Raw genomic sequence first — 14,405 nt, 5'->3', positions numbered from 1 at the left:
ATCCAATCTCTTACCAAACTAAACCCAACTACACAAGTCTCTCTCTCTCTCTTTCTCTTTCCCTCTCTCTCTCTCTCGCTCTTTCTCTCTAGCATCAACTATGCAAAAAGCAATAAGACCATACGAGTCATCGTCGTGGACGACGACTGTGCCGGGAAATAGCATTTTCCGTCCAAAGACTGAAGATAAACCATCATCATCAACGTCATTAGCATGGCTAACATCACCAAAGCCAAAGCCAACATCTATAAACGCTAAGAGATCAAGCAACCACCTAGTGGTGATGGAGAATGCTGTGGTGGTGTTTGCGAGGAGAGGGTGTTGTATGGGACACGTGGCGAAACGGCTGCTACTGACACATGGTGTGAACCCGTTGGTGGTTGAAATTGGTGAAGACGAAGAAGACAACAAGTACGACAACATCTTAAGTGATAAAGAGAAATTACCAGTGATGTACATAGGAGGGAAGTTGTTTGGAGGGTTGGAAAATCTGATGGCTGCTCATATTAATGGTGATTTAGTGCCTAGTCTTAGACAAGCTGGGGCTTTATGGCTTTGATTTTGAATCCTCATCATATTTTATTTAATTTGTCTTCTTCTTCTTCTTCCTTTTTCCTTCCTTTTTACATGATTTGTTGATATTTTTTTTTTTAATGTAGTCTTCTGCCTATGTGAATTTGTAAAAGATTGTTACGTGATTAATTTGAATGATCATAAAGAAACAAAGAAAATAACAAAAACTGCATCTATTTTTTTAATTAAACTTTATTTATAACAACCTTAAAATCTAGTTAATAAAGGTTGAAAAAATCAGAAGCAAATAAAACATTTATATTAATACATGAAAATATATCGAACTTATAACAATTCGGACTTCCTAAGGATATGATGGTAAGTATGGTTTGTTTTCAACAACTTAAAACTTTAAACTTTATTTCAATAAGAAATTGTTTAACTAAAAAAAATAATTATAAAAATCAAAATGGTTTACTTGTAAAGAAATCAAGAAGAGAGTATGATACCTGATTGGACTTCAGATGGGCCTTCACAGAAAAGCCCATTACTAATAAGGCCTTCATCACTGCATTGTTCTGTAGTTGTCGTGACATCGACGAAAACCCTAGTACGTCTCCTATTTGTTTTTTTTCTGGAGAGGGTCCAGTAATTTCCATGGCGGTTTAGATATTTGGGCTTTTATGTGGGCTTCGGTTTGTAAACCCATTATGTACTAATGAGTAAATGACTATGGATGGTGCAAGTTTGATTTCCTTTTTTCTATATTTCCTTTGTTGTTTTCACTTTTTTTTTGTTTATAAATATCTGACGACTCTCACTATCCTCTCTGGAGAACACAAATTTATATCACAGACTCTTCAATTGAGAGAGAGAGAGAGCGAGCGACGAGAGAGAGACAGAGTTCGATTCTTTCTAGTGGCGGCGACATGAAGAAGAAGTCAAGAGGAGGTAAATCGTATCGTGTTCTTCTTAAACCCTAACCCTAAGAATCGATTTTGATTTTTTTTGGTGTGAATGTTTTTTGCTTTTTGAAATTAAGAGTTTGGCTTTTGTTTGTATAATATGAGAATCTTAATCTTTGTTTCTTTCAGTTTTGGGTGAAACGCAAACACTGTGTTGTTGTGTGTTCGATTTCGGACGATGATGGATGATTCACACTCAGATTTTTCGGAGGGTGAAGTTTGTGTAAGATCCAGAACTCCAAACACGGTGTCCGGCCGGCGTGTATCGAACTGTTCGATTCGAAAAGGTATAACCCTAGGTCTTATGTCTTGTCGGCGGCGCTCTTGTTATAGTTTCTCTCTTTTTTTCTTTCTATTCTAATGTGTTGATTCTTATCACTGCAGGGAAACGATTGTTAAAATCGAATCTACAGTTTGATGTATTCTCCATTCGGATTCAGCAAATTCAAAGCCAAAACAACAAGTCAGAGGTATCTCTTTCTAAACCCTATATATGTATCGATTCTGATTTTTGTTTCTTTCTACTATTACAGAGGTGGTGTGTGTTAATGTTTTGCTTTTGAAACCAGAGGGGATCTTAATTAATCAATTGGTTTGTTGTTTCTTTTGAGGTGGTGAAACGAAACAGGTGCGTATGTGTGTTCCAACCATGACGATGTTGACTCAGATCTTTGTCAAGGACAGTACGAAGTATACTGAGATATATATGATGCACTGCCACTTCCTTCCCATTGATGTTAAGGATTGATGCTGAATTATGGACCCAAAGGATGGCAACAAAATCCTCTTCTTCTTATTGCTCTGTAAGTCATCCCAAAGTTTTATCTTTTTCTTTATTTTTCTTCTGTTTCATGTTTATGACTATCTCCCTTAACCATTACTCTTTTTGTTTTTGTTTTTGTTTTGAACAACAAGGTGCTACTGAAGTGTTTGTAAGGGATTATGACCTTAACCATGGAATACTCTTCTTCTTGCTTTGTAAGTGATCTTAAATTTCTTTATCTTTTTCTTTTCTTTGTCCTGTTTCAAGTTCATCCTTCACTACCCATTCGAGTTCCAACCCCGTTAAAAAGCAATGTCCTGTTTCAAGTTCATCTTTCACTACCCAATGTTATATGTTTTTAATGGGGTTGTTTGTTTCTTTTTGGTTTAACAGGTGTGTGCGTGTTCCAACTTTCATCTGAATTGTTTGCTTTACTCAGGCAAGTCGATCTATATTACTCACAAGCACTCTATACGTTTGCTTCAATAGTCCCCATCCATAAGTGAGACTGAGACTTTTTGGTTTTGTTGTTGCTGCTTCTCTAGATGATGGAGATATATAGATATATGGTGGTTCACTTCCTTCCCATTAATGCCAAGGAGGACGCTGAATTATGGACCCAACCGATGGAAAATAAATCATCTTCTTATAGCTCTGTAAGTCATCTCATAATTTTACTCGTTTCTTTATGTTCTTCTGGTTACAAGCTTAACTTTATCCTCTAACCAATACTCCCGTTTTTTTTTTTGGTGAACAACAAGGTGCTACTGAAGTGTTACCCAGACCATGGAACACTTCTCTCTTGGATTTTTGAGTTTTACTAACCACTATACAGGGACATATTCACTGATCCTAATGGAAGTTAGAAGACTCTCTGAATTCCGAGGTTTGTGTTCACTTCTTCTACTGTACATGGCCTCGCATCATCTGCTTCATGCCAAGATTTGAAGGTCTGATTGACAACTAACGTTTTGCTGCAACTTTTTGGTTTCTACTCCTTAGTCTTGTTTTTGTCTGTTTGATATGGAATCCATCTTTTTCAGGAGATCATATGCGGGGATAGCTGGTGATGTGTGATTTGCTGAGGTCACTCGAGACAGTGGTGCGTCTTCTTCCTTGTCCACTTCAAATTCTCCACATCCATATAAGTTGTGAGTCTAATTCATCCCTTTCAAGTTTATTCTTCGTTTCACACACTATACAGGAACTAACTGATATCTTTTTTTTTTTTGAATGGTTTTTGTTGTTTCTTCTTTCTTCTCTAGGTGACGACGACGGTATCTATGATATTGTTAATCTTCTGGAGAGTGTTGCGGTGAGATTTGTTTCTCCAATTTTTTTTTCTTTCTAATTTCATTAAATCTCTTTTGTTATGTTTTGCTTAGTAACGACTTTGGTCTAATTTTAGGATGATCGGAGGGGGACGTTGTTTGTTTCCATGGCGTTTCTTCTGATTTAACCGATCAAGTAGAGGTATAACAATTTACGGTTTTCACTCTATTAAAATTACGAATTAGCATTTAATGGTTCTTCTTCTTTTTCTCTATTTGCAGATGGCGGAGATGCTTTCAAGAATCAAAACTGATTCTATTGGATTTGGTGGTGTTTGACCAAGTAGAGGTTTAAGAACCACCCATGGCCTAACGTTGATGCTCATAGCGGATTGCTGCTGAACTATTATCATCTAACCGAAAGCAAGGTAAAAAACCGCATCCTATATCACATGAGTGTGACTAACCCTGGGCCTTTGTTTTGCTGAATCTTGGTTATAATTAATAGAATGATCTTTCTTTCAGATATAGATACTAAACTGTGTTTTTTGGCTGTCTCAAGGAATCTCGTCATTTTCTCACAGGTACATACACTTTCCCGCTATTTGACAATTCTCGTTGAATAAACTCATTCTCATCTTTGTGATGCTGTTTTCTCTTTCTCGTTTCAGCTGATATGGGACCGGACTGCCACAAGAGCGGCCAAAGAGTGTAAACATGGAGAATGAAGAATGAAGAATGAAGCAAACTGCTTAAGGTTAGTTAACTCTGTTCTTCTCTCTTTCTTCTTTTCACTTGGATTTTCAGATTTACTAACTAGTACTAACCACCATACACAGACATCTTCAGTGATCCTAGTGGAAGTTATAAGAACACACTCTGAATTCTGAGGTTTGTTTTACTTGCTCTTAGATGAAGTTGGTACTGCTAAAATTTGGTCGCACTTCACCTAACTTCTTTTGATTCTTGGATGCCTTTTTTTTTTTTTTTTTTGCAGTTACTGTACGTCGGCTCCCATCATCTGCTCCATGGCAACATTTGAAGGTCTGATTGACAAGTAATGTTTTGCTGCAACCTTTTGGTTTCTACTCCCTTGTCTTTCTGATATGAAATCCATTTTTTTTGCAGGATCATTTGCGGAGAGCTTGTGGTGTCTTCTTTAATTTGCTGAGGTCACTCGAGACAGCTTCTGAGTCTTCCTCCTTGTCCACTTCAAATTCGACAGTTGTGAGTCTAAATTCCGCCCCTTTAAAGTTTATTCTTTGCCACACACACAATAGAGAAACTAACTGATATTTTTTTCTTATGGTTTTTTGTTGTTGCTTCTTCCTTATCTAGATGTTGCAGTCTTACACAGCGATGGTCAAATCATATTCTGGAGATTGAATTGGCGTTTGTTTCATGAGTCAACAGAGACGACCATAAATCTATGATACTGTTAAATCTTCTGGAGAGTGTTGGGGTGAGATTTGTTTCTCCACCTTTTTAAATTACTTTAAATCTCTCTTGTTTATGTTTGCTTTGTAACGAGTTTGTCTACTTTTAGGTTTTAACAAGAGGAGCCAAGAATCAGTAACCTGCTGCTGGTCTGAGATGGATTGAAGGATGAAGAAGACGACTCGTACTGCTTAAGTAAGTTAATTATGTTCTTCTCTCTTTCTTGCTTCTTTTGATTTTACTGGCTCACAGAATAATTCAACTCGATAGGTCCATAAGCTTTATGAAGTGTTTGGTGCCTCCTATTCTAACTGAGCCTGGGAAAGGTACTATTTACATTATCATTCTTGTGCTACCAAATTTCTGTTTTTCTTTCGTTTTATGAATCTTGTAATTGTTACAGGTCAAGAACCACCTGTGGCCTAACGTTGATTCTCATAGCGGATTGCCAAATTTCTATTCATAATATTTGGAACTTCACTTCACTTCTTCTGATTCTTGGATGCCTTTTCTTTTTTTGCAGTTACTGTACGTGGGCTCCCATCATCTGCTCCATTGCAAGATTTGAAGGTCTGATTGACAACTAATATTTTGCTGCAGCATTTTGGTTTCTGCAGCATTTTGTCTTTTGTTTCTACTATAAATGACGGTTGCAGGTATTTGCTGCAGCATTTTGGTTTCATGAGTCAGAGCCTTATGTTCATGAGTCTTCACGTTCTTAGTTTGAAAGCTGCAATTTTTATGTCTATTGCTTCTCTATATCAGGTGGAGATCTACACGATGGAAGGGAAGTCATTCTCCAGGTAAGCTAATCTTTATATTATATAGTCTTAACTTTTATAGCTGTACAATCTTGGTTTGACCTTACTTACTTAATGATTTTCTAAATTGTATACAATCTTCTTGAAGGCATCGCCGCCGTGGAGCCCGGTAAGAGTGAAAACCAACCCCGACTCTGACAGCGTTCTTCGTCCCCTGCTAATAGTGGAGAGTAAGACCTAGATCCGTTTCTCCCTCGTGTGTTGTTGTTTCGTGTGTGAATGCTTGGTTTCTAATGGTCTTCTCTCTTTTTTTTCTCTCAGGTTGGAGAGAGCCCAACTGCGTCTGGCTAGGGAGATTTTTTTGGAATTACTCCTGAATAGCTTTGTCATAATGTTCCCAAAACGACGTCGTTATGAAGAATCATCGAAACAGCATTGCGTTATTATCTAATCAAGGGTGAGAATCTGATGAGTTAAAAGGTAAAGAAAGAATCAACTCACTGCCTGATGCGATGCGATAATTAGGAGAGGTCTGAATCGTATAATGTGCACCAAAACCTAAAAGAAATACATAAAGATCGAGATAATGATCATGACGATATATTGGCTAGCATCAATATAGAATTGCAGAACCAGGTTGTGGAACAGAGGAAACAGCAAATCTTGAGAATTTAATTAATACAACAGACATTGACATCAAGCTACCGATGCTAGTCTATGTGTAGAGAGAGAGCGAGAGAGAGAGAGAGAGAGCGAGAGAGAGAGAGAGAGAAACGGCCTGGTTATGATCACAACAAGCAAGCAGAAGCCACGAATGCTTTTGGTATAGAACCGGCTATCATGTCTATTGATCCTCAATCTTGATTCAGACGACTATTACATCCTACCGTGGCGTTAAGGTGGCAATAAAATCAGCTATGCTTAGGCCATGATTATAGGGAGATCAGATGAGGCGTTAAGTCTTTTAAAAATGAAAATAATTGAATAGTGGACTTAAGATCAGGCTCATTGATCTTATTCTAGAACTGTTCTTGTGCCTGATCTTGTGTGACGTGTCTCTCTCGGATTAGTTTAGTTGAGAATATATGGAATAAATTTGGACATTAATCTATGTATTAATTAAATAAAATGTTTATCTTGTTTAATTAATTAAGTAATATATTTGTTTGTTTTTTTAAAAAAAAGTTATTTACAATGTTTTTTTGTTTCATAAAAATATGCCATTGTATTTTGAATTTTAATAAAAATTTTATAAGTTTGCAATTAAAATATTATTTTATAAATTTTTATAATTGTAATATGTTTAAGAATATTAATAAATATAATTATTAAATAGTATTAAACATTCTTAAAAATTTTATTAAACATTAATCTATGTATTTATTAAACATTCTTAAATTTCTATAAAAATATTATATTATTAAATATTAAGATCTTAAACATGTTCTCCCAATAACTAATTTTTTTAACAAAAATTCTTACCTACTGATCTTACATTATTTTCACAATATTTATACTCTAAGAGCACCTTAAACTGATCTCCCTATAAACATGCTCTTAGTAGTAGTACCCTTAGTGGTTTGAACGTATTGACCCAATCATGTTAGACCATCATTACTGGCAGTTCTTTTATCGATACTCTTATTAAAAAATAATAAAAAGAAGAGAGAGAAGAGGATAAAAAACAGAAACGTTCCTTGGCAGAGTAATCTGAGAACCGATACTCTCAACAAACAAAACAGGTGTCATCTGTTTAGTAGTGGAACAGATTTAAAAAATAAATAAATAATAATAATTTGTAAAAAAGTTAATTTATTTTTATTTTCTGAGGAATGATTAGGGGGTTACTCGAGTAAAGATGCTCTTATGCAAACCATCTTGTGAAGCAATCTCGTAGTCGGTGTAATTCTTTATTGAAATCCAACTTAAGAAAACAATGATTTGAACATTAATGACATCTGTGACAAAATTGTCAAAATTTGTTAATTTTAATGCGTTAATATGTTATGTGACAAAATTTGTCTGGCCCAATATAAGCTATGAATGTTAGCCCGTCTAATTTCTGCTATTAGAATTTTGGACCAATTATAGTCGTTGGCAAATAACTAAATACAAAAACTCTCAAAACTAGTACCTATCATAACTTTTGTGCAAAAATTTATAGATATATATTTTTGTTATAATTTAATTTTGATCGACATACATATAAACTATATAAGTATAAGTGTATAACCGAATGTTGATGTCGTCGATATCATCAATTCAAATTTACACATATTGGTGTTACAAAAACAAAAATATAAATTTTTGAATGATATGTGCAGATTCTGTCAAATGATAATATATATTCATATATTTGCCTAGGTGTATGTGTATACACGTTTGAGTGGTGATAAATATTTTAAAACAATAATAATGGTATTTAAAAAATTTAAGATTTAAGAAACCATACAAGTGACCGTGACATATTTGATGAGGCCAAGCTTCAATCATGAAGCCAATAACATTTTCTGATTACTATAATATATTGCGAAAAGATCACTTTTAAGTAATTATCACCAACTTTTTAACATGCTTTTTGCGAGCCCGAATGCATCAACGAACCATTATGGATGAAAGGTGGACCAAATTTGACCGTTTGGTAGCAATTTAGATATTTTAACTAGTCTTTTCAAATCTTTATCCATATACGTAACATGAAAAATGCCACATATATGTCCTCATCATTCAACGATTTGTTGTCAAATAATTGAAGAAAATCATGGAGATCTTTTTTTTTGTATATACATATATGGTTTCTGGAGAAGACTTTGTACTTATATTATTAACATTGACTTGTGATATCATGGATCTAGCACTTATATTATTAATAATTTTAAATATAACAAGACTAGTAACCAGATACAAGTTATTACTTGCTGCATCGTGAAGCATAGCGAAATCACAAAAATTAATGATTATATAATCTGATATTCGTAATTCACGAGAATCATTCATTTGATCAATACTCTCGACCGAAAGACAAAATTTTATGACCGTGGTCATACACGTGACAATATTAGAATAAAAATATGAAATTAAAGAAACAATATTAGTTCTTAGTTCTGAAATTTACAAGTACGATCAAAGGTTGAAAATACACGTGACACATATCGCTCATGAAAATATGATACCTCCAAGAAAAAGAAAAAAAAAAATCCCATTAGCTATTGACTTGTCCAAAGAAACTTAACTCGAGGGTTCAAATCTCGTATTTTTTTCCTGAAATTAGACAAACCATTACAATCAAAAGCTGGTGAATCGTTTAAAACAAGTAGTAGCCGCTAAAGCTAGCGAGAAAACACATAGATGCTCGAAGCCCAAACTTGGTTAGCGCATACTCAGGTCCGGCTCAGCTATATATATTACGTACCGTCGAATAAACACAACTATGATGGGCATATTTTTTAGAGTTTTGTAAGATCATACATTATACATATTGCAACTGTTTAAGCTGGTGTTGCATACTTGCATGTACGTATATATAATTGACAATGAAGATTCATATACAGAGGACAATGACCATTTCAATTAATTATGTTTAATGTTATTTTAACGACCACTTGATCCTATGTTTAGGTATTACTCTCTTTTTATCGCTTTGCACTCATGAACAGTTTCTATCAACTTTGTGGGAAAATGGTTGGAAAGCGTGACTTTATCTTTTAATTACTTTTATGACCCATGAAAAAATAATATTTTAAAAAAAATCCACATACAAATTGCATGGAACATAACCATATAACATAAGTTGGTCATTCCACGAATTGCTCTCATTCGCTATACAACATATCTTTTCATATCGTTTACAAAAATATACATGTACTCGTAATTCAATTAGAAAATTTGGTGGGAAATTATTTTTTACTTAAAGTCGTGATAAAGTTTTATGTCATTTAAAATATATATCGTAATTTTATTTTTAAATAATGAAGCAACAATGCATTCCAAGAGTAAAAAACAGAAAAGGTAAATTAGGTAGTTGAAAGAAAAAACAAAAGCCATAAAAGAAATAGAGCGATTATCATTTGTAGAATGTCGATATCAATTTGACCAGAAAATATATTGGATTGGTCAAGTCCGAGTAAAAACAAGAAGGCCATTATCACCCACTAAGTGACATATGTATACTTTAAGTCTAATCATATCTCCATTATGTCCTTATTTTTATTTCATATATCGCCAAGTTTCTATGCTATGGTATGGATCTATCCTTTGTCTTCTTTGAAATGTCGTTTATTGCATTATATATTTATACACGCATACGTTTAATCAAGTATATATGTTTTTTGTATGCACATTTAGCCATGGCTTAGTTGTGATTTGTTTTATTTGTACTTTTCTATTTTTCTCCCAAGAATAAATATGGATGCTAGCTAATGTTGTTTTATGTAAATCCATGTTAATACTTTTTGGTCTATGCTATTATTTTTCTACATCTACATATGACCATGTGCATTTATATAAATGCATATTAAATATGAGTATCGTATATTCATCTAGACCTAGTATCTTAAAATCCATATGAATATGTATATGTACACAAGCTTCAACTGGTGATAATTTCTAATGCAAGTTGCTTAGTTGCTGTGGAATAAACATTGATATCAATTGAAATTTATTTGATATAATAACGTTTTTAGCATATTCGTTTTAGATAACTCATACTCTGTTTATTCATTAATTGTCAATGATGGTGCCTTAAATTGGCTGCACTATTTTCAAATAATATAAATACTCTTTGATTATATATGGGGATAGACTTGGCTTCGATATTTTTTTTTCTTTTTTTAACCTCATATTAAACTAAAATAAAACTCTTCGATTGGTTACCCAATTTGGAAGGAAATTGTTTACAAAAGATGTTTCTGATAAAAGCACTCTAGAAGATCGAGATAAACAATCAGCCTTCATATTGGACGTCCTGGAAATCTTGATCAGGGAAAAAGGGGACAAGGAAACACTAAGCACCTGGAACTCCTCAAGAAGCGTTGAGAAAATCGGCCACTCCTCCGGAGCTTGCACCATCGCTAATAACTCTGCAGAATCCGATAAATGGCCCTTAACCTGGTTTAGAATTAATCCTCCAAATTAATTATATCTTTTCCATTTTTGACTTTCTTCGTCCATTCATCGTTATTTGAAATTACTGAACTTTTCCGCTACTACCTACTACTGATTTTAGTGTTGGGACAATATCTCATATGCATGCGTATTTGAATTATTAAATTATCCTCTTTTGTAAATTTACTTAAAATCACACAGAACATTTGCTTAGCGAGGTAATAGGTATCATACCGATTTTTTTTTTTTGTCGCCCAACGATTTCATTAAGCAATTTAGCAAATACATAAGGTTTTATCAATTACATATAATAGGTATCATACGGAATAGACTACTACTCTTCACGGTTAAAACCGAGATAAATAACTATTTACTAAAATTGGGTCATAAAAGTAAAGCATGAACCTAAACAATCACGGTTCAAAGGGACTAATCAGTTACTTCTTGAAAGTTTATAATAATGGGAAATATATGTGTGTTTTCTTACACTATCGTGGGTACATGTGATACAGTAAGTATTGTACTTTTTAGGAACCAAAAAAGCATGTGGTACGTATATCTGTAGTGTACCATTTGGATCTAAATGTCTTATCAATGTTATTCTCTTTGATTTATCCTTGAAAGGAGATATAGAAATAACCGATTAGGTAGTTCAGCTGGGAGATAAAAAGAAAAAAAAAAAGAAAAAACAGTTTCGTGAATGTTATTGTAAGGGTTTGTAACTTTGTAATAACGTTGAAAATATGTCATATTATTGTCATTCACATATAAACGCGTCTCACTGTAGTATTTTAGAAAAATCCGTTTGTTTAAGTGCCTATCTGGTGTATATGTGAATCTTAATGATTTAATAAAGGAAGCAATAGTATATAATAAGTCTCGAAAAATTAGGGGAATATTCTAGTGCCGCCAAAGTTCAAGAAGAAAAGTCCAAAACAAAAACGTTAAATTAATGTTCTTATTTTATAGGAATCTTAAAACATGATTACATTATGATTAAAAGTGTAAATTACCTAAAGAATTGGTAATTAAGTCAGCCCACAAGCTGACGACCTCTCTTCCTTCGAAAAATTCACCTGCATTTTGTCAGTTCTCTGTCTCTTGGTTCTTTCTTTCGATTAATTAATTTACTCTTTTTTTTTTTGTTAAATTAATTAATTTACTCTTTCAGCTTAGGGGGTTAAAAAAGCACATTTAGTTAGTTTACTTCTATTTGAAAATCGATATGTTCGAGATTTTGTTTGACGTAATTTTTGTTGATGTATTATATTCGAATCACATGATACAATAGTGATTATATTACAAACAATTAGGCTACAATGACATACGCTATCAATAAAAGATTACAAGACTAATTTCTAATAAGAAGATTTGGTATACATTTTTAATAGTTATGACTTTGAGTTATAGGAAAATTTTGTTACCCTACTAAGCTAGACAGCTTTCATGATCAATAATTATCTTTCGATTTTGAGTTGATCTTTTTATGAATACGTTAGGTTGTTTCTAAATACGTTCGAAAATAAACCATTTATATGAAAAAAAGAAAAAAACTTGAATTTGTAGCGGAAAAAAAGTTTGTTAAAGAAAAAGATGAAAAGGGAACATTGCTAAAAGATCCTTGTAAGAAAAGCACGAAAAAGATACTCGTATCTGCAAAGTTTTATACTCAATTCCACAAACCATAAATTATATTTCACGTAAACGAAAAAAGATTTTGAAACTTAACAATCGTTTGTAAAGAAAAAAAAACTAGAAAAAATGAAAAAAACGAATATCTCGCATGGGTTTTGTTTTCACTGTCGAGCGGACGATTATTCTCTTTTGCATATTTGGGTTTTTAATTCGTTGTCGTATGTTGTTGGATTTTACCTTATGAGCACGTGCATGGGTACACGTGCATTGCAGGCTTTGTTCTCAACAAACGAGAGATGTGACCTACGCCGTTGGATCGGCTTACTTCTTGACCACCCTAATTTACGAACAATTGTATTTTTTTATTTCATTTAGTTTGTATAGCCAAATTAATATCAATATTGTATCAATCACAGCTCATAGATATTGTTAATTTCAATCAATTAAATTGTTAAAGTACTGTATCATAATATTCAATTAATTTTCTTATTAGCCTGTCCAAATATAACCTAAATAAAATATTAAATAACTTATTGAACTATTTTTCTATAGTTTGACTCATGTTCGACAACATTTAGATGACATTATATAATTCGCTCCTTGCAAAAGATAAACTATAAGGAGTAGAACAAAGAAGGTAACTGACCGGAAGATGAAAATAAATAAATGAAAGAACGAGGGTAATAAATAATGAGATCATCATTCCAAATAGAAAAGGCAGACATGTAACTTTTCGTGTGTCATGGCGCACTGCCACTGCAAAAAAAAAAAAAAAAAACAAATAATCAAAATATTCAAGATAAATATAGTCAGGTAAACTATAGTTAATTTCCACTGCCATTAACTTTTAAACCAAGAAATATAAAAATTATAAAATGAAAGTTTAATTATTTATCAAAATGGCTGCGACAGTTTTACAGATCAAGGTGCTCAAATATTTTTTTTGAAAGAGAGAGGAAAATTATACTTTATTACACATATTTGCGCTGGTGTGCAGGGTGTATGTGTGTATATATAAGTATACAACCTATACAACTTCTCTTTTGTGTTTTCCTCTGGTTCATAACTACATCAGATTCTAAGTATTATTTTCAAGTTATTTTCTCTTGATTACCCCTTTTATTCTCCATCATAAGATCTTATCTAAAACTTGTCTTTTGTATCTTCCAACAAAACTTTTTTTCGTCCAGAAGAATGACAGCTGAAGATCAGACAATCTCAAGTAGTCGAGGATATGTCCAAAGCTCATCAACAACTGATCTTGTTGATCACCATCATCATGAACATGAATCCCTTAATCCTCCTCTTGTCAAGAAGAAGAGAAATCTCCCTGGAAATCCTGGTAATGATTACTTAATCAACATATAGATCACTTAATTCAACCCTAATCAATAACTTCTTCTTTTTGCCGCGTTTGCAGAAAAAGTCATCTTCTTGATTTGTTTTGTTTTCGATCTTGATCTATATACATGCATGCGTTCGACTGATTAGATCTTTCACATGATCCATAATTAATATCCCGAGTTTGACTGTTTTGTTTCGTTCTCTGTAGATCCAGAGGCTGAAGTCATAGCTCTATCTCCAAAGACACTTATGGCCACAAATCGTTTCCTCTGCGAGATATGTGGAAAGGGTTTCCAAAGAGACCAGAATCTACAGCTTCACCGTCGAGGGCACAACCTCCCATGGAAGCTAAAGCAGAGGACGAGCAAAGAAGTGAGGAAACGAGTGTATGTATGTCCTGAGAAGAGTTGCGTCCACCACCATCCTACAAGGGCACTCGGTGACCTTACCGGAATCAAGAAACATTTTTGTCGAAAACATGGCGAGAAAAAGTGGAAGTGTGAGAAATGCGCCAAGAGATATGCAGTTCAATCTGATTGGAAGGCTCATTCCAAGACTTGTGGGACTAGAGAGTATAGATGCGACTGTGGTACAATTTTCTCCAGGTACTTAA

At 33.6% G+C, this 14,405-nt stretch overlaps 2 protein-coding genes and 1 long non-coding RNA gene across 10 annotated transcripts in view; all 3 read left to right on the top strand.

Moving 5' to 3' along the window:
- LOC104754507 (monothiol glutaredoxin-S13-like) lies at positions 1 to 745 on the top strand. The gene has a single exon (XM_010476714.2). It carries the CDS (start codon positions 101 to 103, stop codon positions 557 to 559), a length of 459 nt encoding a protein of 152 aa, XP_010475016.1. The 5' UTR covers positions 1 to 100; the 3' UTR covers positions 560 to 745.
- On the top strand, positions 1,317 to 6,371 carry LOC104754506. 8 transcript variants are annotated; one of them, XR_002036130.1, is made up of 23 exons: positions 1,317 to 1,464; positions 1,608 to 1,765; positions 1,863 to 1,948; positions 2,090 to 2,281; positions 2,394 to 2,410; positions 2,787 to 2,897; positions 3,003 to 3,191; positions 3,285 to 3,392; positions 3,507 to 3,556; positions 3,650 to 3,714; positions 3,795 to 3,940; positions 4,075 to 4,096; positions 4,184 to 4,269; positions 4,352 to 4,403; positions 4,510 to 4,556; positions 4,641 to 4,739; positions 4,851 to 4,974; positions 5,059 to 5,144; positions 5,220 to 5,275; positions 5,473 to 5,605; positions 5,715 to 5,752; positions 5,859 to 5,940; positions 6,032 to 6,371. It is a non-coding gene; the product is annotated as an uncharacterized LOC104754506 (long non-coding RNA). The 8 variants fall into 8 exon arrangements; XR_002036127.1 differs by having other exon boundaries at positions 1,318 to 1,464; positions 2,107 to 2,281; positions 4,038 to 4,096; XR_002036128.1 differs by having other exon boundaries at positions 1,318 to 1,464; positions 3,003 to 3,127; positions 4,038 to 4,096.
- The window catches only part of LOC104754505 (zinc finger protein MAGPIE-like), a 4,268-nt gene continuing 3,291 nt past the window's right edge, over positions 13,429 to 14,405 (top strand). The window contains exons 1-2 of the mRNA XM_010476712.2: positions 13,429 to 13,790; positions 14,001 to 14,397. Coding sequence (XP_010475014.1) covers positions 13,643 to 13,790; positions 14,001 to 14,397 — 545 coding nt within the window. The 5' untranslated portion in view covers positions 13,429 to 13,642. The remainder of the gene's footprint in view (positions 13,791 to 14,000; positions 14,398 to 14,405) is intronic.

Source organism: Camelina sativa, chromosome 17 (assembly GCF_000633955.1).
Source record: "Camelina sativa cultivar DH55 chromosome 17, Cs, whole genome shotgun sequence".
Taxonomy (NCBI): Eukaryota; Viridiplantae; Streptophyta; class Magnoliopsida; order Brassicales; family Brassicaceae; genus Camelina; species Camelina sativa.
This window is presented reverse-complemented; position numbering and strand designations above follow the sequence as displayed.

Bases quoted from the DNA above. Each gene is read 5' to 3' on its own strand.
- LOC104754507 (XM_010476714.2), top strand. From the start codon at position 101: ATGCAAAAAGCAATAAGACCATACGAGTCATCGTCGTGGACGACGACT.